Raw genomic sequence first — 27,995 nt, 5'->3', positions numbered from 1 at the left:
CAGTGGAACAAGCTACACTTCATAGTGTTTCATTGTTCGAAAGTGTAAGTTTTATATTCCTTTATATTTATGCATATACATTTATGAAATTAATCACGCTGTAGATGGTTGTTCCCTATTATGATGTATCTCTTCTGGATTTACTTACGTCCCTTAGATGGAGAGAAAAAAACAGCTAAACCTAATGCGTGAGGAAGATCGTAGCTATCTGCAGCGTCTTCTGATGGAATCATCAGATTCAGAATTGTCTGCAGTAGATGATGAGAGCGAAGGTGAAGAAGATTCCTTGAAGGAACAATTGCAAAACACGGATACGGAGCAAGAAATTACTAGTGAGGAAGAAAGTGACCGAGAGGATGAAGAATCAGGTAAAGAATTTGTTTTTGGGAAAGACAAAACTACGAAGTGGGCTTTGCAAATACCAGTGGTGACTGTAAGGACTCGTCGTCATAATATTGTAAACCTGAATTCACGTGTGAAAGAAAGTGCTACAACCGCTAAGACTGTACTCGAGTGTTGGAGATGTTTTTTTACCGACAGTCTGCTTGCTATTATTTTGGAAAACACTAATAAATTCATTGAATCCCAAAAAGATCGTTACGATAGGGAAAGAGATTGTAAATTTACCGATTTGAGTGAACTGAAAGCTTTCTTTGGATTACTGTATATGGCAGGTTTCCTTAGAAATAGTAAGCTAAATACAAGTGATTTGTGGTCTACAGATGGAACTGGTGTTGAATTTTTTCGATTGGTGATGTCTCGTAAGCGCTTCCACTTTATTTTACAAAGCCTTCGGTTTGATGACAAAGCAACTAGAAGCGATAGGAAGCTATTAGATAAGCTTGCACCTGTTAGAGAGGTTTTTGATATATTTGTTCAAAATTGCCGTGAAAGTTATTCTTTGGGAGAATACGTAACTATTGATGAAATGCTATCAAAATTCAGAGGAAGATGTGCATTTAGGCAATACATCCCGAGTAAACCAGGAAAATATGGAATTAAGATATTTTCTCTAGCAGATTCTAAAACATTTTACACAGGGAACTTAGAAGTATACGTTGGGAAGCAGCCGGAAGGCCCATTTTACGTTAGTAACAGTGCCAATGATGTTGTAAAAAGGTTGGTTAGACCGATTGCTCACAGTGGTCGCAATATAACCGCCGATAATTGGTTTACCAGTTATGAGCTAGTTTTAGACCTACTCAAAGCTAACCTTACGTATGTAGGAACAGTAAGGAAGAATAAACGGCAGCTTCCACCCAGTTTTACATCCCCTGTCGGTCGAGAACCATTTAAAACTCGTTTTGGATTTGATAGGCATTGCACATTGGTATCATACATACCAAAGCCACGAAAAAATGTAATTTTAATATCTTCAATGCATCATGATTCCACAATCGATGAAACAACAGGGAATTCGAATAAGCCAGAGATCGTGACATTTTACAATGCAACTAAATCTGGCGTTGATGTAGTTGATAAATTATGCGCGACTTACTCAGTAGCAAGAAACACCAAAAGGTGGCCGATGACTATATTTTATACCATGCTCAATGTGGCAGCAATAAATGCTCAGGTTATTTACCTTGTAAACAACAAAGAGAGTTCTCATGCAATTTTGAAAAGAAGGCATTTTATCAAAGTCCTTGCGCAAGAACTAACTAAAGAGCACCTGCAAAAACGTAGTCACGTGGTAAATTTACCGAGGGAATTGAGAAAAAGAACTCTAGCCATTAGTGAGAAAGACAAAGAAACTGAACATAATGAGTCAAGTACTTGCAGTTCCAAAAGTATTCGTAGGAAATCGGAGGAAAAAACGAAGGAGAAAAAAGAGAATTCTAGAAAGAGATGTTACATTTGCGACAGAAAAAAAAATCGAATGACAAAATATAGGTGCATTTCCTGTGATCATTATATATGTTTAGAGCATTCTGAATACGTTTGTATTGTTTGCAAGGATAAAAATATGTAATTGTTGCTGTGATGTGGTTTAATTGAGAGCAATGTATCAAAAATGTGCTTAGTTACTAAAAGATGGTTAAAATGTCTTAAATAAGTTAAAAACTATTGTATTTACAATGTTATAACTTGTAAAGGAGCAAATAAATAACATAAAAGTAGTGTGTTGCATTTAATTTTAATATTAACTATTATATTATAATGTACACTATTGGCGTCTAGCAGACGCCACGCGAGCATATTTGTCCCAAAATTTGACGCGAGTGCGGAAGGGTTAAGAGGGTGATGTGATTGGAAATTTAGAAATCTGTCCGATTTGTGTGGTTTCTTCCACCAATCTACATGAATCGAACCATCATGATTTCTAATAGTTAGCATATCAAGAAATGGTCGAGTATTATTTTTTCATATTCTATTGTAAATTGCAATTTAGGGTGGAAACTATTAAAATAATTTAAAGTGGTGTCTTCCTTGATGTCATTGGGAAGTGCTAAATATAAGTCATCAACAAACTTGTAAATGAAAGGAATTTTGAAAGGCAATCTAGTGATTATATTGTCTAAGAGATGGTTCATCGTCAGATCAGCTAAAATGGTCGCTACTGGGGAACCCATGGGGACTCTATTTTTTATTTGATATTGCCGGTCCTTATATTGTAAATAACCTTGATTGACAGTAATATCATATAATTCAAAGAATTCTTCCTTGTTTAATGCTGTATGATCAGATATTTAAAGCCAATTTTCTATAATAATATTGTTTAATAGGTCTAGTGGGATGTTTGTTAAATGAGATTTAACATCTAGAGAGCACAGTTTATGATTCAGGGGAATTGTTTGTTGTTTAATTTTATTATAAAAATGAAATGAATCTTTTAAGTTATATTTATCGGAGGATAGATTCTTAAGAATGCAAGCAAGGAATTTGGCACATTCATAAGTTGGACTATTTATGAAACTCACCACTCACTCACTCACAAATTTTGGAGGAGTACCATTGTTTTTTGTTAATTTACATTTTATCTTAAAATCTATTTTCTTTTCTCTAAAAAGTTTTATAACCAGTGTATTTACTTTAGTTTGAAGTGAAGTAGTAAAGTTTTTATTTTTTGGAATCTCCGTATATATGTTATTATCATCGAATTAATCATTAATTTTTTTATCATATTCTTCTCTATACAATATTGCTGTGTTATTAGTTTTGTCAGTTTTAAGTACAATTATATTTGGGTTATTTTTTAGAAAAGCCTTTGTTTTATGCAATAAATTGATCATATTAGACGATTTAAAGTTTACCTTTTCTTTTTGAATGAAGTTAGTTATTATATTAGTGCATTGTGCTCTGATTTTGTTTCTAATTGATGAATTGTTCAATTCAAATATAATACTGTCTATATCTGCTAAAAGTTGTGTAATTGGAAAATCTTTAATTTTATAGGGGAGAGCAAATTTTGGACCTAAGCCTAGAAAATTGGATATGTTATCCGGTATATTAATGTCTGTTATGTTTTAAAGCCATACAGTATTACCTCTCTTTAAATCATTATCAATTAATTTTTTTATTATTTATTAATATGTTTCAATTTTATTTGATTAAAAATTTTTTCAAAAAATTGTTTTTGGAAACTAATAAATGATTCATATAAAAACTTAGGAATTATCAAAGATAGTGCCTCCTTTTTATAATCGAGTTCCTTCAAATTTTTGCGTAATTCCCAATTACAAATTCGTATTTCTGTGAGTAGTATGGATCTCTTAAATTTATAAATCATCCTGTCAATATCATTGGTAAAGGGATGATTTGAGTTAACTAATGCATGCGTACATTTTACATTTTGTATTATATGTGATGGAAAAACATTTGATGATTTACATTTAGGTAAAAATATGCTCGCATTCTTTTTTCTCGCCAAATGCTTGATAAGATTTAAAATTTCCTTTGCAATTTTTAAAGAAGGATAACCAAATTGTGTACGAAGATGGAAGTAAAAACCTTCGATGCGTTCCAAGTTTCCTCTTGAATATCTTCTTACATTTTCCGTTTTCGGATTCCACTCCGATTATCTTTAATACATTATTAGGAATCCGATCCCTTGGGGTGTTGGTGTGTGACCACGACGTCTCACTAAGCGCGGCTACGAACTATTATCTACATCTAAATCTACATAATACTCGGCGAGCCACCTCTAGGGTGTTTGGCAGGGGGTGATCAATCACCAGCATGCAGCATGCATTTGGACTCCCACAGGCACAATGATACAATGATAACATTATCAGTCAAAAACCCGTATTTGTGCTGTGAAAGACTGAGTCTGAATTTGCGAGTTGAGTTTGACTCTGTGATCTTCACGATCACTGTATTGGTTGCAAACATTCAGATTCTGCTCCACACTGTGGGAGCAGGGAGTCAGAAAGTTTATTTCGTTAGCAAAATTTACTTAAAATGAGCAATTTAATGGATGTAATTTATTGATAATCTCTACCTATCTACATCTACTTAATACCCCGCGAGCCACCTCTAGGGTGTTTGGCAGGGGGTGATCAATCACCAGCATGCAGCATGCATTTGGACTCCCACATGCACGCCACACCGTCCAAAAAACGTCACGTATAATAACAAACTATACTACTATATGCTGTTAGAAATAGATTATAGAATAGAAATTAAGAAACATGCATTAAGTTTTACAAAGGTTAGTAGATAGTGCGAGATATCCTCGTATAAATTGATATTAAGCGACTGATCAGGTTATATATAGGTAGGAATAGATATAAAAATAAGTTTCACGGAGGAAAAAATCATAACTGCTCCTGAATGCTATGCAGCATGCATCGTTTAAATGGGACCCGAATGTTATCATCCTCGTCAACTATTATCATCGGTAGGTATGGAAAGACATTTGACATTTGAACACTGCAAAGAGGAAATCAACGATGCCTCGGAAATAAATAATATTTAAATTATGGTAGACAATAACAGCCAGTCACGTTATTTATCGCTAAAACGTCATGAAAAAACAAGCATATTTTAATTGTTTGCAAGAAAAGAACAAAAAAGAAAAATTTAGGGCATACAATGAATGATAACATTGCCAAGAAGATAGCAAAATGGCTTTCACCAAGCGAAAAATATCTTGGTTTTTGCGATGCATGCTTCTTGAAGTTCCTAATTAACTCATACCGTAATCCTTAGATTTAAAAAGAAAAAGAAGATTCATTAAATTGTTTTCTAAGGGAGCAATTAGATTGATGCATTTTATTGATAATTTCTATCAATGCGAGATATACTCCCAGAAATCGAAATGAAATGACCTTTTTGATGTAAAGTAGGTAAAAATAGGTACAAAAATAGGTTATCCTATAATCCCGCCCCAAGGTTATCTTCCTCGTTAATTATTATTATTGATAGGTATGGCAAGGCATGTGATAATTCATCACTGCAACGAGAAAAATACAAACCATATCTCGGAGAACAATGATATTGAAAAGTTAGCGAACAATATCGGCCAGTCACGTTATTTACCGCGATAAGCTGAGGTACGAAGAAGAAATTTTTTAATGTTTCCAAGAATTTTGCAAAATAATGACAATTTAGAGCATTTTATGATAAGATTGCCAAGAAGAAAGGTAAATGGCTTTGATCAATCGATAAAAATCTCTCTTTGTGCGATGGATGCTTTTTGAAGTTCCTGATTAACTCATGTCGTAATCCTGAGCTTCAAAGAAAAACAGATGCTTGACGTTGTTTGTAAAAAAATCACCTCAGAGCATTGTCTGTCAATCACACAACTCTCCATTATGAGTGCATATGACTTTAACCCATATTTGTTACTAAAAAATACCGACCAATTTCAGGAAAGTCATTCCACTCTAATAGGGTAGTTTCCCTTTATTTTTTATTGCTTAAATTGGAAGATTATTACTTCTGGAATACGCATTTCACCACTTTATATTTTTTAATTACGATATCTATTTTTTGCGATCAAATGAAAAGTGAAATTTTTCAAGCAAGCGAACACGCGACGGCTACGTGTGAATGCTGGGAAAACCCCTTGTGACGTCATTCTGGTTCCCACTAACGCCATGTGAGGTGACCTTGGGGCGAGGCTTTGAGAATGATACGATGCAGACTGGTAGCAGGTAGCGCTTGGCTTTAATAAGGATTATCAATACCCTACCAACCAAAGGAAACTCTTCGACCTTAGTCAGTTTTAATAGGTGATTATTACGAGATGTTTCCCTGAGCTCTTTGCCTCATGTATGCATTGGTAATCTCAGACGATGTAAAACTCCTACCTACTCATATAGAAGCTAGTTCCCTGTGACGTCACGTGGAGCGGCATAGCATGGGCGCCTATCTGGCCTTTTTCGAATACGGTTAAATTGACCATTGCCATTCGTCTAACCCGGTACTTCAAAAACCAAATAATTTGTGTATTATGAATACACGAATCACGAATGGTAGGTAACGAATCGCAATCAACGCCTTTCCTTTTCTTTGATAAAGGAAACTATCGGGTACCGGGTCTTCTCTAATGGGTATAGTGTCTCAGTTAATCGCGTTTTACGATACATTACAATATAATTAATTTTTAAATAATAATTAATAAATTAATTATTATTAAAAAAGAAATTTTTTAGCATGTATACTCAAAAATTGATGAAAAAAAGAAACTTTTGTTAATATTACACACAAACAATTTATTCATGTTACTGAGTACTCCCACTGTGTAGGAGTCTTTCTACTCGTAGAATAAGGGACCGTTATTAAATGTTTGGTACTCTGCGGAATAAAATATTCTAAACGTTTCACTTTTGCTCGTCTACCTAAGGCATTAATAGGTTTGGGGGCGTGTTGAATAGTTGCGGTGGTAATATATGGTAGGCGGAGTCAAGGGTCCGCTCGAACCATCCTCACAGAATACACGTGATTGTTGCACCGAAAGTTGCGCCATATTTTGATGATTTAAATTAATCTCCCTCCCCGTTTGACGTCGCGGCAGCTCTTATCCTCCCCACCAACGCATCGTACACTTAACGAGTGAAGCTCTCTCTTATATACCCGTAAACACACATAATGATTCCTTGCGCCCATCCGGAATATAGACCCGGAGAACGAGGAGACACGGAAACTGTCAGACGGTCACTTGATTGACACCGGGTTGGATAGTGCGAAGGGGAAGGTTGTGTCATCCACAGAGGAGGAAACTCAGGTCGCGGATCTCGAGGTCCTTCCTGTAACCGCGAGTGAAGACGCCAAACGTGGGGCAAACTAAGCGCCCACCGACTGCGCGGGTACGTAACAATTGGTCAAAGCGTTTATATACATTTCCACCATCGTCCAAATTGGATTTTTGAAGGAATATTCTTCCCCAAGTGGGCAAATTAAAAAACATGAATGCGGGTGAAACCGTTCTAAAATGTGGCCTCTTTTCCTATACTCTGCAGTGACAAAATAGTGAAGTCGTTATTGGGTAATTTGAATCGTGTGAAATATATAATCCGTGCTTTCATCCAAAGAAGGTAATAATCTGTATGATCGAGTGACGTAGCTCAAAAATGCATACACATTTTTTAACTGATGGATGCCGCAATTTCAAGGAAAAGAGTTTACCTTCAAGGTATCATTGGTTCAAACGGAATATCGAACAGCAGTTTCTATTTTATTATGAATACAATTAGTAATCATGGTAACAAGAATATTATCATCATACATCTTAATTTGTTACAAAATATTTGATTTAACCTGAGAAGTGCAGAGCAGTTTTGATATTTGAAATGCAATTTTTATGGAAGGTTTTGATAATGAAATCTGACACTTTTTTATGATTCTGATTTCACCTTCAGTAGAAAAACCCATATGACCTGTTGACTTAAGAATACAGATGGATGACTTGCTTTTTATGCCTTTCATGTTATACGAAACTTGATTCGGAAGAATACTAGTAAAAACCGAAGTGTTGTGCTTTGTATTCATGGCAAGGGTTCAATAGAGTTAGAATACTTAGGAATTTAACGTGATACAGACGCTGAAACTGGTTTCGCTACGCACCCATATTGGGAACAATAAATTTTGCGACGGAAATCATAATTATTAAGTAAATTTTGACTATATTTTTAATGGTTTCCTTTTACACAATATTCAAGAGAATGATGACTGAATCAAACTATATCATCATATATTTATCCCTTCTTCTTACACATGAATATAGAGTCGTGCTACCTAATTGCCACTCACTCATCCATGCATTATATTTCTATGAGTTTCTATGTCGTCAGCATGTTCAAGAATAAATACCACCATGAGTTAGTTAAAAAATCGCTCTTTAGAGCTTATTACGCGAAAAGGTCTTTTACGTCTTGCACTTCTTCCCTAAACAATGATGTTAAGAAACAAACTCTGGCACTCATATTTGAGGAAGAATTCAACTAAACCACTACCATACCATACATATACTATATAGAATACTATATAGTATATGTATGGTATGGTAGTGGTAATGGTAATATATACTGTTCAATATACTATATAGAATAACAAATGACGTTAAGTATCTCAAAAGTATTAACAAATCATTAAATTCAATTAAAAAATATTTCATTTAATAGAATAATCCTATTGTGAGCAGGTTAGGCAACATTGGGATTAGGATTGACTCAAAATGCTTCCTTATCACTCTTGCTGGGCAAATTTGATTTGCAGACCGTAAATCACATTTCAGGTTGAGACAATTTGATGGGTAATAGGTTTCATTAGGCGTGCATTTTCAGACGGTGAATACATTTCCCGCGGTTGATTCCACAAAGAGCCTAGGAACATTCAGCTCCTATCATACACAAATACATTAGGTTCGGAAACCTCAACTATGAGTTAAAAAATACAAACTGGCATTTATGGGCAATAAACGCAAAATTTGTCCACATTGCAGCTTTTCATGCTAAGTTCGGTATAGCTTCGCCTTAATTAAATTATCGATGTGTAATTGTTCCGTATTTATTTTTTCTATTTTTCTTCAGCAAAAATAGAGGTATGAGTAGACGTTATATTTGAATTCCTAAGCCAGATCCACTTAACAGACAGGAACTTAAATTTTGTTTAAAATTTAAAAGTTTTACGCGAAAAAATTGATATTTCAAGAGTGCCGGAAATTTTTTAGGAATATCTTCAGCCACGCATCAAAAGAGAAATATCGAGAAAAAACCACTCATGCATTAAGTAGCGTGCACTCATACAATGAAGCACGGGTGTAGCCATGCACATTCCCACCACCATTGATGAAATTCGTATTCACATAATTATCACTACACTTTAAAAATGGCTTGAAGGCATGAATCTATGATCCCGTATTGAAAACGTTTCAGAGATTTCAGAGCAAAAGATGGATGATTGGAAAAGTTCATGAAGCGTAATGGGGTCCGTTTTCTAACCATAATGGGAGAGACATGGTCTAGTGGGATATCAGCTGTTTATTCTTCAAAAAAAATTTCAAAATACAATTGATGAAATAGGTTGCTATTCTGGGCAAGGGGTTGAAATAATCTTTGGTTGCTATTACGCAGGTCATCATTACATCGACCCGTGCTGTGCATAGCCGTGACATTTCTAGCACGAACAATTTCGAATATCCACCTACTATAGCATGAAAATCTTTCTGAAAGGTGTTTGCAGCCAATAAGAAAGAGGATGTATTGCATATTTTTTGGTATTCCACGGAATATCGTATGGCAAAGATAAGTGATGGCATTATTAAACTCAAATTTTTAACTTAATATTTTATGTATCGATACTCCCACTGCACAGGTGCTTAACTATCACTCACAGAATCTACCGATTCAATCGATAGATTTTTCTTCCTCATAGGAAAATCTACTAAAATCGGTAGAACATTAATTGCGTAAGCTTGGTTTCGCTGTTAGTAGGGCCCGCCCGCCTTTGTGACGGTGCGGGACTCCTCGTCCCCTCCCTTCCTTTCCTATCCCCTCCCAGGAGGCGTCGTCGGGCTCCTATCGCGGCGGTGCGGCGCCTCCATTCCTTTTTCCTTCCTCTGTCCTCCCTCTCTGGAGAGGCACGGGCGTATAAGCCTCGGACTTGGTTCCCGGTCCTCGAGAGCGTAACCTTTGCGGGGCCCGCCCTGGGACCCCCGAATCCACTATCACTCGCAAAATCAAAGGCGCCCAACAACACGGGTGAGCTCAGCTGGAAGTAGTGGAAGCATAAACGCTAACCTCAACTTCTCCAAGCGTTTGCACTCTGGATACTGCCAGCTGAGCGCATTCGTATTGGTGTGCTCTTAAATGACCGGATTTGATTCGGTGGGTGATTGTTGAGCACTTGTGAAGTGGTGGTATCACTTTGAAAATCTCATCTGAGAATTCAGGTGTTTTTTTTACTTATTTTGCTTGTTTTTTTAGGGCCACAGATAGGTGGGTTAGTCCACTATTTCACGGTTAAAGAAATGTATTATTGAATAATATCTATCACTGAATGTTGAACATTACCAATGTTTGCTCCTTCGCCCAACGCAAGATAATTGTTATGCTAAAAAAGCAATGATCACAGAATATGCTTGAGATTCTTCGTAATTCAGTTACGCTTCGTTGTTTGCTTCCTTTTAGCATATAAAAAATCCTACTTAGCTTGTATTGCTTGTGACGATATGGCTTGACTGCATGAATTCAAGTTTTAATTTTCTAGTTCTAGCTTCACATGACCTGACTCCCGATATAACAGTGTTTCTTCTCTATTTAAAAAATGTAGTAGGTTTGGACGATAGCTTTGCCTTAATGTAAAATGATCGAATCATCTCGGTATATTAGCCGCAGATTACGAGAAATGCTGAAAAAGCTGAAGGAGGTGATGATTAATTTGATGATGGCTGAGAGCGGAGGGAACAAGTGCATAAAATACCGGTGAATCGTGTGGAAAGTGATGTGTGTGATAATGATTAATGTACTTGTGCCGGCTGTTTCAAATATCCTCAATGAAAATTATCATGAGCTGTTAACTAAGCTGATACATAAAAATCATACTAATGTGAAAAATAGTTCTGCTTGGGAGCTGCAATTTTTATTGTCGTCCTTAATACATTTACAGCGATACTTTTTCATGCCTTTTGCCTTCATTTTATGTGGAGAATGTAAGCGTGCGGAAAATTCGTTAATATTCCTTTGTTTTAAAGCAAGTATTAAATTAGTCTACTTCCTTTGTTATGTATTCATAAAATTTCAATGTTGATGAAAGTAAAATGTGTGGTAAGGAATTTCGAATCCAAGAATGCAGTCATATATACAGCATACTTGAGAAAAATTAACAGCCAATTAAGTATACAATATTATTAGTTAACATCCTGCATATTTACAACATTTGTTGAAAAAAAACTTGAAATCACAAAGGAATGGAATGTGGCTAAAGTTGTTTAATTGTTTAAATAGGGAAAGTGAAATAACTCTGAGAATTACAGAGGTATAAGTCTGCTAAATACTGCAAATAAATATGTTATATATAATCATATCATTTATTCATAATAATCAGTCATATCATTTATTAGATTAGCAAGCTGGCTTTAGGAAGGGAAGATCTTGCATTGACAATGTTTTTACATTAAAACAAATCATTAAAAAACGAAGAGAGTTTAATCTGGAAACGCATCCTGCAATCATAGATTTTGAAAAGACGTTCGATCGTGCTAATAGAGAATTTTTTTGGCAAATTATGAAGATAGAAGGGTTTCCTAAACATCTGATAAATGCTTCCCATGGTCTTTACAGAGACACCAGATTCGTAATTGACACTGGGAAGCATCATTCAAGATGTTATTTGTCAAGGAGTTAGACAGGGTTGCAGCCTATCCCAACATTGTTTAGTCTATATATGAATGGCGTTATATGAGAATATGGAAGGAGAATAATGTATCAACAGGCATAGAATTGGAACCATCTGAATTCATAAATACAATGTTGTTTGCTGAATATCAGGTAATACAAAACAAAGAGGACGAACTCCAGATGGCATAACATAGACTACACAAGTTGAGAAAACAATAAAACCTGAGAATTTCAAAAAAAAAACAAAGACATAGGAAGCAACCCGAGGAAGGAAGAAATTTTGAGGAAGCAACCCGGTACGAATGAAAATTGTTATTAAGGATCAAGTTCTGGAGCAAGTCTCGTACTTCCAGTTTTAGGACGCTATATAACATATGATGAGGAAAAAGGTATTATAAATAAGGTCAACACTTTCCAGAGAATATGTGTCAATATTAGAGCTTTAACAAAAAAAAGAAAAACAAGAAAAGAAACACAAGTAAAATTCTATGAAGTGATGACAGTCCATACTCTACGCATCAGAATGTTGGGTACCAAAAAGATTTAAAAAAGGGAGATAGAATCATCGGAAATGAAATTTTTAAAATCAGTGAAAGGCTGCACACGATTGGATAAAATAAAAAACACTCAAATAAAGCCGATGTCCCACGGACAAATTTGCATCAAAATATGATGCAACTGACGCGCATCCTGTCCCACAGTCAAAATTTCATCCAACTAGCGTTTGGTCCTATCGTTTGTGCAAAACACCGTTTTGTCCAAATGGATAGGACAGGTTTCTAAATTTTCATCCAATTAGATGAAACCAACCAATCACAGGGCATTTGACAATAAAGCATCGCCCAGCGCTGACACACAAGCCACATAGGTTAAACCATTAGAGTTGTATGGGTTTAACTTATTTATTGTCTGCATGAGCATTTTAATTAAAAAATATATATACTATGGACACAAAAATAAACTTTGTGGTGTTCCATACAGTATAAATTAAAAACCCAATCGGTTTCTACCTTCTCAGATCAAAACCATTATCGATAACCTCTAGATAAAGACCTGAAAAGATCAAAACCGGTTGAGTTTTTTCATTAGACTGCGTAGAATAGGAGACTGTTTTGTTTTTTATCTATAATGTCGCCATATCCCGAAGTGAATTCACAAAGCATTATTGCAAATACATACATACATTCGTGATCGTCTATTTCATCGCTTATTGTCGTCCTAAAACTAAAAATGAGCAAAAATTGGTCTCGTTAGACAACAGAAACTCTCAATGCGTAATAATGAGTTGATCTTTAATAAGATGGAAGCGATCTTCAGAATCGCAATACAAGGAGGGATGTTTTGAAAATAATAAAAGATTTACTTAAGGTATCGAGACCGAATTCTACAGGTTATCTTTGTGATGATATTTCCATTCTATTCGGGTTTCTTCACCGCGTTTTTTGTGTTTTAAAGACAACAGTTTCGCCGGCGTTACAGTCGGCGTCTTCAGGTCAAAGGTAAAATTTAAATTTAAAGGTAAGAAAACGTACCTCTGAGGCCGATTGTGAGTCAAATCGACGCCCCAACTTACTGGCTATCCAAATATCTAGCCCAATCACTCCAGGAATACGTTGGACGGACTTCATCGCATGTGAAGAACTCATCCCATTTTATTGATATCCTTAATACGGTCTCCGTCACAAACGAAGACATCATAGCCAGCTTTGATGTGGTGTCTCTGTTTACAAACGTCCCTATCCAAGAATCAGTGGATATCATCCGACGACTCATCTCTGAAGGAATCCCGAATGACTTTCCCAAATTAGTGGAATATTGTCTAAGAAATTCTTATTTCTTATGGAATGGGGAATTTTACGAACAAACAGAGGGGGCAGCTATGGGGTCTCCACTATCTCCAGTTGTAGCGAACCTTTTCATGGAGGATTTCGAAGAAAAGGCCATCGCGTCGTACGGAAAGAAACCATCGCTCTGGCTGAGATACGTTGACGACACGTTCATCATTTGGCCCCATGGCGCCGAAGAATTGCAGAAATTCCTACAGCATCTCAACTCGCAGAACCACGCTATCAAATTCACAATGGAAATGGAACATGATGGTCAACTTCCCTTCCTGGATGTTTTGGTAAAAAGGAAAAGAAATGGGCTCCTAGGACATGCCGTTCACAGAAAGAAAACGCATACTGACCGCTATCTCAACGCTTCTTCGCACCACCACCCAGTGCAAAAAATCTCCTTGGTGGCAACATTAATACATCGTGCCTATGCCATCTCAGACACCGAGTCACTATCTGCGGAGAAGAAGCATCTCATTGAAGTGCTGGTAAGGAATGGCTACAGCAGTAGCATGTTGAATAGAAGATTTGTGGAGCAGGAGAACAAAGACGCAGCCCCAAAAAGGACCTCTGAGGCAGAGAGCCGGCCCGAGCCGGAAGCATACGCCACAATTCCCTTTGTGGCGGGCACATCAGAAACGATTGCCAGAATGCTCAGAAAACACAACGTAATTACACGTTTCAATTGCGTGGCAAAGATATCAGACATGCTACCCGGAGCGAAGGACAAACTCCCAATGGACCAAAATGAGGGTATATATCGAGTGCCTTGCTCATGTGGTAAATATTACATTGGCGAGACCTGCAGATCAATGAAAGTCCGATTGCAGGAACATCGGAGGGCTATGAAAAACAAGCAGCACCAACTCTCAGCCATATCTGAGCATGCTTGGAGTGAACCTGGGCATAACATCCTCTTTGAAGACGCCAGGATAATAGCTAAAGAGAATAAATACTTCCCTCGCTTGATCAGAGAAGCTATTGAGATAGCGAAAACGCCCGCAAATTTCAACAGAGATCAAGGCTACAGCTTGCATACTGCATGGAAGAGGATTCTCCGACCACCAACAATGAGAGATGGACAACCGGCCAATGAGAGAGCAGCAGCGGATCAGCAGCCGCCGCCGCACAGTGGTTCAAAATCGGAAAAAGCTGGTCGAAAGTCATTTTTTCAACTTTTTTGGAGGAATTTTTGAAGGTACTATTCGTATTCTACACTATCTGATCTATGATACTGGCTAGTACTACGACTATTTTGTGGCTCATTGTAGTTTGTATAAATGGTCAAACATGAGTCATTCGGGATAAAAACGCCTGACGCGTAAAATCACTCATTTTTAGAGAAGTTCACCTTCATATAAAGAAGGTTTCAGACAATTTATGAACTTTAAAAAAAATACAGAGCATAAATTGGTACCTTCGTGTACAACTACTAGTGATTTCTTATATTTCCATAGTTTTATAGTTGGAAATAAAAACGTTTAAACTATATGCTATTTTTACTTGAATTTTTAAATATAAATAGCAAAATCGTTTTGGGCACCTCCGAGCCCCCCGGAAATTTTGACGCGAATTGAAAGTATATAGTCTATAGATTCTATATCAAAAGAAAAATCTTGCTACTATTTGCTACTTTGGCCTCAAGATGGTTTTATGTTGAACGGTGCAATGCGCTGCGGCGACAGCCGCCAGGCCGACCGGGCGGCGCGCCGCCCGGTGGCGGTATTGCTAGCACGAGAAGTTTTCCGAGGAAAGGTGCCAGGTTTATTTCATGTTATAGTGCTACTTGGTTTGCAATACGGGATCTATTTATAATAGATTTTTCATTCCTTTAGTGCGTTTAGGGCTTTCCAGTAGCCCCAGCGTATGATATTTAGTGAGGCTCGACATTCATCAGAAATAATCTTTAGAACAGCAATTGTGACGAATATAATCGAACTTATGGCCTGTGCAACATATGTTTCAAGAATTTATGGATTTTTAACTTTCACAATATCCAGAGTACCCTTTCGTCGTCACCCGTTGGGAAAGGGGACTCTTCAAATGTATTTCATAGCACACTAATTCACTGGAAGCCGCCGCACGGTCGATAATGATTATTATTGCCAAAAAAAAGGGTAGCGCCCGGCCGCAGTTTTCTTGCTCTTCAACGAGGTTTAACTGATCTCATCTTTGTCCTTTAAGTTTGCTAAAGTGGAAGCTAAAGTGTTTAAAGTGTGCTAGGAATATTTTTCTCTCTGACTACCCTCAATGTCGCCGCATACCATCTACCAATATGGAATGGTCAACTAAGGAGGAATTCAGATACGGAAGGGACACAAGGCCGAAAAAAATAAAACCACCAAAGGAACGTAGGCGTGAAAAAATCCTAACCCTAAGAGTCAAACCTCGTAATTAAGATATAAGATCCTGGCAGGTCTTCGAGGTTCCGAGAACCAATGAGTGGCAATGCCTGGACGGTCCATGCCTTCTCTATCATTGCCACGATGAGCCAGAAAAGCAGATGATAATGATGCACAGAGAAAAGCATTCAGCGCCCCCCACACAGAACGCACAATCGCTAAGAAAGTACATAAATCGGGGCGTGAGTGGATGAATATCTTCCATGAGCGTCCATCAGACGCTGCTCAGAGCAAGCATCCTGGCATCAGCTGGAAAAATATTCGAAAAATACGAGCATACAAACAAAGGCAATTAAGAAGCACAGAAAGAAAGCAGGCAGATATGTCTCGCCCGCGCACGCTCGAGGCATGGCATTCAGAGGACTCAGACGGTGCATCGCATTCGCTGAGAGAAGGACCACGGGCATTTAAAGTCACGCCTAACGCATGCAAAGGCGTTAACAACGCATTTGCTATAGTCACAAATTCATGAGTGAGGACAAAGTTTGAGTGTGTGCGAGTTATTTAGAGATATCCTTCGTGAATTTTTCGCTTTGAGTAATATTGAGTTCAGTCGGAAATTAGTCGAACTACGTGATCGATGGAAGGGATAAAAGGGACGAACATAAATATCCTTATTTATGTGATATCCCATAGCCTTAGTCACAATATTCAGTAATTTAATTAAACTGGAAAAAAATATTAAGAGAAAAAGTTAGAATTCCTAAATATTTGCTTTCAATCCTTGTACTTACCTCACCAAACAACTTGAAGGTCACTGATGCGACTTTCATCTACGCCTTGAGGGCATTGACCATATTGTATTTATTTTGAATTGTTAAGCAAATTCATTAAAAAAATTAAAGTATCGAAGATTATGCATAAAAAATTTAATTTAGGCTGAACTGATAAAAATTGTATACGAACACAAATTACCGTTGCTTTTTAAAACGGTCAACTTTAATTGTTTATATAATTTATAAATAATATTAAATTTAACAAATAACAGTCACAGATATGAAAAAATACCTCGATTTATTTGATGCGTATCAATCTTCACCTTGAATGAATAATTGAATACAATATCTATTTTTAATATTTAATAGTTTAAATAATAGGCTATTTAAAAACAATAATATCAAAGATGCAACAAAAATAACTTCAAATTCGTATTCAGCGGACAAAATTCTTCTAAATAGCTTCTTCATAATACAACAGTGACTACGAATAAGAGCGGTAATAATTTCGACCACCTTTTTTCGATTTTGAACCACTGTGCGCCGCCTATATAAGGCGGAAAATTGTATGCCTATAAAAGGCGAAAAAATTTTCCAAAAATTTTACCTTTGACCTGAAGACGCCGACTGTAACGCCGGCGAAACTGTTGTCTTTAAAATACAACAAACGCGGTGAAGAAACCCGAATAGAATGGAAATATCATCAAACCAACGCCGCGAAAATCTTCGAACCTAGGTTATCTTTGTGTCGGGCATGCAATCCGAGCGAGCGAGCAGCTGGAGAAATGACAAATATGAAATGATGATTATTCCTGTGAAACACTACAGTTGCCCGTTTCTATCACTATTATTATAGGATAAGGACCTTATTTTAGCAACTGCTACATTAGGAGAGAAAAAATGTGGTTTAAATGCACGTTTACAGCACTATTCAGAAAATCTTCTCAACCACAATATCCATCTAATTATTAATAATATTTTCACCGCGGGAATAAACTGCCTTACGTTTGTATCCTGCCGTTTCATTCTGCCCTCAACCTTGCTGTTAAGGAACATGCAAATATCCTCACTTATCGTCAATTATTATCGATAATATACGGGAGCATCGGCGACCAACTCCTTCTCCATCATGTTTAGCATGCTTATTCCAACGCTTTCATACCCACATCACAGCCAAGGCCAAGTTCATCATTCCTTCTGTTTTCTGTTTTTCGTCTTTTTAATGTTCTAGATGCCTGTTCAGACAATTTCGCCTGCTAAAAAAATACAGATCCTTCAATTCCACAAGCTTCTAATTTTTTTTTATATAAATACCGTCTTTCGTTTGTTTTTCGTCCAAATGAGATACATCGTGGGACACCCCCGTCCCGTTGCATACAAATTTTTGCATCAAAATTTTTCGTCCAAACATTTTGATGCATAAAATTTTGATGCAAATTTGTCCGTGAGACACTGGCTTAAGGCAGTCACTGACAATCTACAAGACATCAAACATAGATGGAAGGAACATATACTATAGCAGTACAGGAAGATCAAGAAAAAGATGGTAATGTGGAGCCGGAAAAGGCTTATTAGCCTTATCCTGGAAGGAAGAAGAAGAGGATTTGTTTACATTTTGTCACTATTAATTCGGATCTTAAGTGGGGTAAACACATACGCGAAGTATGCCTTTAAAGCTAACCTTAAACTAGGTGCTATTCAATGATTCTCGGTAAGTGCCTTATTAAGGTGAAAGAGATAGGTCAAAGTATAGGCTAAACTTGTTTAATTCAAGGAATTAAACACAGACGACGACGTGATACATATCCTTCGTTTGCCGTCGTACTATGGTAATCGTGATCATGAAATGAAAATAAAATAAAAAGACCGCAATACAGAGATATTTAAAATGTAATTCTTTCCTCGTACCATTAAAAAAAGCAACGGTGTCTCAGTTAATGGAATCAATGCCGTCACTAACTAGGATGGCTCATTGCATGCTTTTGTTTCTTTAGTTCTAGCCTTACATGTAATTGCTCCAGGAATTAATAACAGTTAGCAAGTTTTGATTTGAATGAATAAGCAAGTATAATTTGCTCATACGATTGACATTTCTCTTACCGTGCGGTGAGCATGTGGCGGTCCTATTGCATGCAGAATGTTGTCAATTGGTTCCCTTGCCAAAATTTCAAGGGGTTGCTCACAGGGTATTATGTAGATGTAAGGTAAATTTTTTTTATTTGGTGTGAAAATATGCGAGTGAGTTAACACATCCCTGATAAAAAAGTTCTTCCATGGTGGGTAGGCGTAGCCTCCATTGAGGGTACAGGAACGGTAAAACCCTTCCTCTATTTTTCAGCAAGGGTGGATGGAGCTTATTATAGATCATTGGAGTGTAAGTCCTATCCTTCCTGAAGGAGTTAGTCCTACCACCCTTACCATCAATGTAGTATAGGCGAAGGGTAGACGGATGGTAAGGGAAGGAGTTCTAAGGAATGGTTAACGAAGGATAGTCCTATCCTTCTCTTGCCCTCAATGGAGTGTAGACTTAGGGTTGACGGATAGTAACTACCAATCATGGAGGGTATTACCCTTCCTGTACCCTAGGAGTTCATTTTATCAGGGAGACTTGAAAAAATCCTAGACCCTAAGTGACTACATTGACGCTCTTTTCGTCGGACGTGAAATACCATAATAAAAACATGCGTATTAAATATAGATACATCACAGGAAATTTTTTCTATTCGCAGTAATTTTTGCCTTCACTGAAACTGTTTACGTGCACTCAATGAAGCTTCAACTTTGTGATCCGCGTATTAACTTCGAATGTTAATTTCTACACATTTTTCTTAGCTAGTTAAATACTAAGAAAGTATCCTAAGATATAATGATTAAACTAAGGTAGACGTCGTTTCATTGTTACCTTTCATTTCATTTAAGCTCCGTTTACACTACGCACGTAACAAATATGGTCGAAACTACTCGCGCGTTCACAAAGGTTGCAAAGAACCCTACAAGAAAGGTTCTTCAAAGTTACCGTCGTAACTCGGTGCTGCTCTCGTTGTGAATTTCTGTCAGCTAACCACCTACGACGTAGCTGCTTGAGGATATTGCAATCCTGGAAATGAAGAAGGAAAAGGATGTTAACATTTTCATTTGCTAAAACTTAACCCAGACCAAGGTTTTGTAAATTTTTAAAGAATGTGAGATTCGTTAAGAGATTCAGTCTAAAATATTCATTATTTAAGGGCAGTAGATATATATCGATCTAGCACATTCCAAATTATAATCTATACCCTGTTGTTAACTGGTCACGCTGTTATGATACAGACTCAATCCGGCTTGAACGTGCCCAAAATAAATGTATAAAATTTAATTATTATAAATTAGGAATTTCAATTTCTCATTATAACACTTCATATTTATTATCCTTACTAAATTTCAAACCCTTACACGACAAAAAATCTTCCAACCTTCTCCTATTCCTCTACAAAATTATTAATTCTATGATGTTTTTTCCAACCTCCTTTAATTACTAAATTTAATTGCTACTATAGTTCTAGAAATCCTCAACCACTTGCTGTTAATCGCAAAAGAACATATTATACCTTCAGTGCCCCGCTACCCCTAATGATGAGGTAAAACTAAAACATGATCATACTGTTGGCGAAGCTTTGAAGATTCTAAGATTCATCTAGAGTGATTGTAAAAAATTAAACAAAAGATATGGATCAAGTGCAGCACATATGATAGTTATTATAAAACTAAGGCAGGCATGGATTAAGTTAATTAATGAATTAACTAGGTTCAAGTATTAATTTCTCTGTGTCTTTCACTAAATGCAACAGTTATTTGTGACAATGTTTATTGTGCAATCCTTTATGTAGCGAATTTATTTGGTTTATACCATGTGAATGTTTAATACCTTCCATTATAGGTGAAGTTTAGTGTAAGAATATGGTTAATGACCTAACACAAGAACGTCCGAGGGGATCAATTTGATCCTTTTTCGGTTTGAAATGTTATTTTTGGAAACCAGAATTGTTAGAGTGATTTCCTTTGATAACTTTTCCACATTTTTAAGTTAATTTATTGGCCAAAAAGGAGAACCACCAGACATTGTTACTCCGTGAGATAGTGCCATATTTACTTTAAACGCCCACAGGGATCAATTTGATCCGTAAGCAAGAAACATTGTATTATGAAGAGAAATAGGCATTGGACTTGCCGCGATAGCATTAATTTTGTTGTAACTTATCATTTAAACCTTTTCACACCCTTTAAATGCATGAAAGTCGATATCCCTCACTTCCATTTCCTATTTCGCATCCATTCCAGCTGCCTTCTGTCGGACAATCTGTCATCGCCAGCGTGCGGATTGTACCGAGGTTCTAAAATGGATCAAGGACTTCATCTGCGTCCTCAAGGCATCTTTGGAGAGCTAACTAATATCCACTACGGGGAATCTGATGATAGTGAACTTTCCTCAGAGGATGAAGAGTATATAGCAGGCAGTGATTCAATTTGGAATGGATATGAGATAGAAATGGAAGAGCCCAATATCCAAGTGAGGAATTCCGAAAATAACAGTGATAGTAATGGTGAGCTATATTTCCATAATACTTTCTTACTACTATGTTTCAAGTATTATTTCTCATCATTGATGCTGCAATGACAAAATGCTCAAAGTACAGATACTGATGTCGATTCTCTCAACTTACTACGACGCAGAGATCGATTCCTAAACGAGAGATGATGTTTTGACAAAACTATCGGTAGTCGTTGCATTAAGGAAGCTCAATGAGTTTCATGGGAAAACTATGTTGTAAAAATATCTTTTATGCAGTGTAATTCTAAATAGCAGTGACATGAAGCAAAGGAACCATAGTAGGTGTGATTTTAAATTTTGCTTTAGCAAGGCAAAAATGAGACTAAAAATGTGGATTTTATCTTGGAAGAAATAGTGGTCGTTGCACCTTTTATATTTCAGCGACAATTGAAATATAATGATAAAATATAAAAAGTGATGGTGGTAATGCAATCTCAAATGTTTATCTTAAAAAGCGATGGCAGCACTCAGTGAAAAGAATCATTGCCTCCAGTAGCTGGTGATACAAATGATTGGCTAATCGGAAGTGAAGACGAAAAATTTACATCCTTCACGGATACTGAAATAATCAGCAATGTACAAGAAGATGATGATGTCCAGAAGGAGATGTAATCAAATTCGCAGCGGGTTTTTCGCACAAAATAACTAGATGACTCGTAAAACAAAAATATATAAGGAATATTGCGACATAGTCCTGGATAAATTAGGATTCGTCAATCGTATTGCGGGAAGGTTTTCGGTTGAGAAAGTGAAAGAGATGAGCTATGTCGCACTCGTCCGACCGCACCTTGAATACGCAGCGGGCGTATGGGATCCGGTGCAGAAATACTTAATCCGCGAACTGAATAAAATGCAAAGGAAGGCTGAGTACGTCAAAAACTGCTACGGCCGTAGAGAAAGCGTTACCAAGATGTTATGTGAATTAGGCTGGGAGCCGCTGAAGATTCGGAGGCTGCGCGCCAGCTTCAGATTATTTGAACATTTTGAGAATGGATATCTTTAAGAGCAACAAAGAGAACATGATATAAGAGCCCCACTATATTTCCAAGTCCAACAGATGCGCTAAATTTAGAGAATTATTTCGTCAAATCGATAGATTTGCGAATTCATTTTTCCCCGAAACAATAAAAGACTTTAATAAATGCCGGTCATAATTTCGTTGGAGCGTTTCCTTTTTATGTACAAATGGCTGGTGTCCTAACACCCCCTACCACACGCCTTATCGGCGGTTTTTGGGGTAGTATGTAAACGTAGATCAGGCGATGCAAGATGTGACCTGCAATGGCCGCGAAAGCTCGCGTGACAAAGCGCAACACGCAGCTTCTCCCGGAAGACGTAAACTTCAATGATATCTCAGAAGCTACGTATATCATAATCCGATGCCAATAAAAATGTCCCTTCTGGTTTCTCAAATGTATTCCTATTTGTCGATGTCATTGCAGATGGAAACAAAATGGGGCTGCAACCTCTCGCATCGGAAACATCGGCGCGAGTATCTCCGTCAGCACAAGCAGAACTACTTACAGCCATAAAAAACGATTCAGTCGACGACGTAAAGCGTCTTCTTCCAGAAGCAGAACCGGAATGGACGTATGGCCACCCAGATAATGGATCATGTCTCTACATTGCTGCAAAAATGGTGAGAATTAAAAATAATAATTCACATTGTTAAAAGGCTCAACAATTAGGAAAGAATGCTAAGAAATAATAATTGATAAGGACGAAGTAATTTTCACTTTTAAAATTAGAAGGGCGATCGTCGTCTCAGTAAAAATTAACTAGATACATTGGCCTTGACCGGGATTTGAACCCGTATACACCGATTTTGGGCCGAGTGCTTTTACCAAAAGGGAGAATGATACGTCGGTAGCTTACCTAGCTTAAGCACTCGACCGGAAATCGGGGGATCCGGGTTCGAATCCTGGTTAATATGAATGATTTTTTTCTCTGTGGATTTTTCGCACAACTCTTGCATTGTGGTGACTCCCGTAAAAGTGTTCGCCGTGGGATATCCCGGTAGTATTTGTAATCTAACTAGCTGACCCGGCGAACTTCATACCGTCTAACAATCAATGAACTTACAGTTTAGCTACACAATTTATAAATCAAGAACGGCTGTATTGTTTTTAATCATTTTTCATTCATTATTATAAACTAAGTATACAAATTCAATGAAACTACGTAAATGAGTATAAAAATTGTTTGTCAGAAAGACATCGAATTATAATAATAATAATAATATAATAGTTAAATTAACATTATAATTGAATTTACAAAGGGTGGATAGGAGCACATTTATGCGGATTATTTTCAATGAATTTGTTTACGTTTTAGCTTAAGAAATTTTGGGAATTGTGGTTTTATAAAGCAGTTGAATGAATGAAAATTATACGCATTAGTTAGTGTGTCAAAGTCTCTTTTTTTCGCTGTTTTTGAAAATTGATATTGCATTTCTGCAACACATGTCAGTTAAATGTCCTTATTGTTGAGTTGTTGGCTCCGTTGAGTCCGTAGTGTTGTTGGCTATTTGTGTTATAACCGCAAAAAAAATGTTTTTAGGTCCAAGTCCTTCGTGTAAACTTGCCTGTTCACGGGACAGGCTAACACAACGCTAGACCGACGCTTGACTTAAGCTCAAAATCGTGTAAGAAAAGACCTTATGAGGCAGCATTCGTATAAAAACACTTAGGGCGCGCCAGTTTTAGTATCTCTGTTTGGAAAAAATGCACTGCGTAAACATGCGGCATGCGTAAACGCATCACGTTGTGCCTTACACATTCGGGTTTAACGTCTCGCGTCAAGCACCTTCTGATAAACAACTGTTTTTGTTTTGTTATCAGGTGTAAGCTAAATAAAAATAGCAAAGCGAAGCAGAGACGCAGCGAGGGAGTTTTTTGGGGGAGAAAACTCCCCAAGAGCTCAGAGAATATTTTAATAAAAAATTTTGTAACAAATATTAGGGGGACGGATGAGTAAAAAATAAAACATATTAAACTATTAACACAGCCGCAAAACCCACTATTTTGAACCATTTGTCTTGAAAAAAGTTTTTGGGGAGAATTTTCACACCTCTCGCTTACCTTAGCGAGTTTTTTATACCCTAAAGACCCGTAGCCCGTATTAGCTGCGTCTAAAACCCCCTATCCTTGATTCCTAGTTGCGTCCTTGAAGCGAAGGAAGAAATACAGCGGATGATTTACCGACTCGTAAACATACCACGTATTATTGACCTAGAGAAAATCATAGGTTTTCTTTAGCATATGAGCTCAAACATCACAAAAACTGAAAGACTGACCATGCCATTTTATGCTCGTCATTTCTAATGAAATACGAATTGGAAATTGAATCCGTTTAAGCTCAAAAGGGCATATAAGTTGGGATCATGGAAACTTCGGAATTAGAACTTTCTCATCTTTGAACTTTTTGTTCAGTAAAGTCGCGTGAATCGCATTGCAGAAAGTGAAAAACCAAATTTATCATAACTAACATTAACAACCATTGTAACAACGATTACATTAAAAGAAACAGAAATACAAAACATTTCCAGCAAAATGCTTTCACCAATACCACTTATAATTACATTGATAGGTATCAACAACCAATTTCCATTAATAAAAAATGTAACAACATTTAGCAAACAATAAGGCCATTTAACTGACATGTGTTGCAGAGATGCAATATCAATTTTCAAAAAGAGACTTTGACACACTAACTAAAGGAAAAAATTCCAGTTTTCTTCAAATCTATAAATGACAACGACAATTTAATTGTTATCAACAACAACATCTTCAGCGATTGTTTCAACGTTTAATGGAGCAATGATATGAATTTCATCAAGTTTCATATTAAACAGTAGGTAATGGTGTTGATAGTAACAATAGTTTTAATCAACATGTCAAAAACTAATAATATTAGCAACATAAGATTATAATGGTCCTGCTAAGCCAATCAAGGCTTGTCAGTTATAGCTTTTCATGCAGCCACTTTTTTATTGCATCTTTAGCGTTGAAAAGTTTTCTGCTGATGCTATGGATGGGTTAAGGCTATTTAAAAATTTTGGGTACGTATATTCCATAGTTCTCTCCCAATGAACATCGCAGCACTTGGGCATGTATGGCTCACAATTTCTAAATAATGATGATAATAATATTAATATGATAACTTTATTCCACTAATGTGCAATTACAACAGGTAACCCTTTAAAAATGCTGGAATATAAAGGTACCCCATTGAAATCGTTTTGGGTCTACTATCGTACACTGTTTGTATTGGAATGATGCTATCAATATACGTCAAATAAATTTCTTCCGTTGAATGCAGTGATATTTTTTTCTTATCTTTTCAATTGCGATGTTCTAATAATGTACATGCACACAATAATAATAATAATACATGTTGTAAATAACCTGCTTTTAAAAATGCATAACAATTGCATGCATACAATATACCTTGACATGAGAACATTTTAAGCTACATTTCATAGCAAAAACTATACTTCCTCAAAGCGCATAAGCCATTCATTTAAATATTATTTATAACTCGTTCCTCAGGGATTCGTCGATGTGGCAAGTGTATTCATCGAGCACAAGGCAGACGTCAACGGATACAACGCCACACGTAAAAATACACCTCTCCACACTGCAAGTGAACTGGGACACTCGGATATGGTGAAGCTGCTGATAGCTAAAGGAGGGAAATTAGATACCAAGGACGCGTTTGGGAGGATACCCTTGCACTTAGCTGCCAAGGGACCTCCACCGGGAAAACCGTATGGGGAAGGTCATCTGAAAACCATAAAGGAATTGATTGCTGCAGGATCCCCCAAAAATGCCAAAGACAGACAGAGAAACACTCCCCTCCTCCTCGCTGTGAATGCAGGTCATAAGGATGCAGTTGAACTTCTGATTTCATCCGGAGCAAATCCAGATACTGACCCTTCCTGTAGATCACTTATTAAAAAGAAAATGCCAGATTTATATGTGAAATTACCACCACCAGCCACTCATAGTTCACCAGAAGAGGATAATTTTGAGGATCTCCTTTTCGATTGTGTATATGAAAGAAAGGTGGATAAATTTAAAGCATTACTACCCATTGCAGTCAGGAAAGGATTGGATTTGAGTAAAATAAATGATGGGATGTACACCTTGTTACAATACGCATGTGAAAATATGGGACTAGAAGAATTCGTAAGTGCCCTTCTGGATTCAGGCGTTTGCCCAAATGCCACATGGTGTGGGAATAAGGATAAGCCTTTACTTTTGGCTGCTTACCAAGGAAACAGCCATGCTCTAAGTCTCCTTGTTGATCATAATGGTACTGATTTAACAGTCAGGGATAAAACGGCAGAGACGGCTTTACATAAGGCAGTAAAAATGGAAAAGATTGAGTATGAAGGAAGAAAATATAAGGAATGCATCGACATCCTTAGCAAAGGTGGATGATGTAAAACCAAGGAAAACACAATTAGATATCAATGCCGTAGATGCTAAGGGGAATACAGATTTACATTGTGCTCCGTACAACATTGATGTAGGTGGTAGACAAGTAGAAGAAATCGTGGAGGATTTGCTTCGTGCAGGGTCTTCTTTTGGAATTCGAAATGAAATGGGGGAGCTAGCAATATATAGATTTCCTGTTCATACATTCATTTTTCAATGGTTGCTTAAGAACAAATGGTGAAGCACCTCGTGGTGAAGATTATTAAATAAAATATGATTACAAAATGATTGTATCTCCTTCCAACTCATTTTATGCCTGCAAAGCTAAAAAGGAGATCAAGTAGATTCCAACGCACCACTGAAGGAAACTGAACCTCGGTCTTGTTTTTATACCTAAAGGAGCACCAAAGATTACTGAAACAACTAATCCTTATCCTCAGCTTCCTGAATCCAATATGGCATCATTTTTGTTGCGTCCTTTGTGTCTATCTTACGTTCTACTCAACCATTTTTGTGTTCCTTTCGGGTTACATTATTGGGATTCGAAGAAATTGAAACTAAAAAATGAAGAGGAATGACATTATTTTCATACTTGCACCTCTCTTACTCAATGTGCTAACTTTCTTTGAGCTATTCAAACTTTTGTCATAAGCAATAAAATATGTAAAAAAATCATGGTAATTGTTATGGTAGTGTTTAACATTCTAATGCTTCTTACTATTAAAGTCAACATTTTACGGATTGATATCTTCGTACAACATATAGAATGATAGACAAAGATATCGCTCTCCCCGCTCGTCTATTTTGATAGCTTACGGCACGTGTTTCGATTGCTACACCATCATCATTTACAAGATTCATTTCGCAACCGTACTATTATAACGTACTGCAACCGACCCAGTTGAAATACGTTAGCATGAACGGAGCAATCAGGCTGCAACACTACAGGAAGATGAACTTCTCAAACATTTCGTTAGCGCGGGCGCAATTCTGTATTCTGGAAAGAAAATCACTGTCCCTTAGAGTTGGAATAATATTCCACCGTCTCCAAAACAGCAGAATATGTACTTCATCCGGTAATAACGTACATTAGGTGACGGTTAACTGTTTTCCAAAAGAAATTGTAACCAATTAAAATGCATTGAAAATGAAAATGAATTAATTATAATTACATAATCGTGCTGAATAATTAACTAGGCATGCGATTTGAGTTGAAATCAACATTAGATC

General features: G+C 36.9%; 2 protein-coding genes across 3 annotated transcripts; both read left to right on the top strand.

The window, feature by feature from the left end:
• Nucleotides 1-10: 10 nt before the first annotated feature.
• On the top strand, nucleotides 11-8,695 carry LOC124172547 (piggyBac transposable element-derived protein 4-like). The gene is made up of 3 exons (XM_046551991.1): nucleotides 11-44; nucleotides 158-1,330; nucleotides 8,681-8,695. The coding sequence occupies exons 2-3, from the start codon at nucleotides 158-160 to the stop codon at nucleotides 8,693-8,695; spliced, it is 1,188 nt and encodes a 395-aa protein (XP_046407947.1). The 5' UTR covers nucleotides 11-44.
• LOC124172390 (ankyrin repeat and SOCS box protein 14-like) lies at nucleotides 7,014-27,440 on the top strand. Of its 2 annotated transcripts, XM_046551843.1 has the most exons (4): nucleotides 7,014-7,253; nucleotides 21,054-21,316; nucleotides 22,767-22,963; nucleotides 25,875-27,440. In XM_046551843.1, the coding sequence occupies exons 2-4, from the start codon at nucleotides 21,112-21,114 to the stop codon at nucleotides 26,766-26,768; spliced, it is 1,296 nt and encodes a 431-aa protein (XP_046407799.1). In that variant the 5' UTR covers nucleotides 7,014-7,253; nucleotides 21,054-21,111; the 3' UTR covers nucleotides 26,769-27,440. The 2 variants fall into 2 exon arrangements, with proteins under 2 accessions (XP_046407799.1, XP_046407800.1); XM_046551844.1 differs by lacking the exon at nucleotides 21,054-21,316 and having other exon boundaries at nucleotides 7,018-7,253.
• The last annotated feature ends 555 nt before the right edge of the window (nucleotides 27,441-27,995 follow it).

The sequence above is a fragment of the Ischnura elegans genome (genome assembly GCF_921293095.1).
Source record: "Ischnura elegans chromosome 13 unlocalized genomic scaffold, ioIscEleg1.1 SUPER_13_unloc_1, whole genome shotgun sequence".
NCBI lineage: Eukaryota > Metazoa > Arthropoda > Insecta > Odonata > Coenagrionidae > Ischnura > Ischnura elegans.
The sequence above is the reverse complement of the archived record's forward strand: the minus strand, read 5'-3'. Positions and strand labels throughout refer to the sequence as shown.

Excerpts from the sequence above, each read along its gene's own strand:
- LOC124172390 (XM_046551843.1), top strand. The coding sequence starts at position 21,112 with ATGGATCAAGGACTTCATCTGCGTCCTCAAGGCATCTTTGGAGAGCTA. Across the intron at positions 21,317-22,766 it reads AAATAACAGTGATAGTAATG|ATGGAAACAAAATGGGGCTG; the intron begins GTGAGCTATATT and ends ATGTCATTGCAG. Across the intron at positions 22,964-25,874 it reads TCTACATTGCTGCAAAAATG|GGATTCGTCGATGTGGCAAG; the intron begins GTGAGAATTAAA and ends CTCGTTCCTCAG.
- LOC124172547 (XM_046551991.1), top strand. The coding sequence starts at position 158 with ATGGAGAGAAAAAAACAGCTAAACCTAATGCGTGAGGAAGATCGTAGC.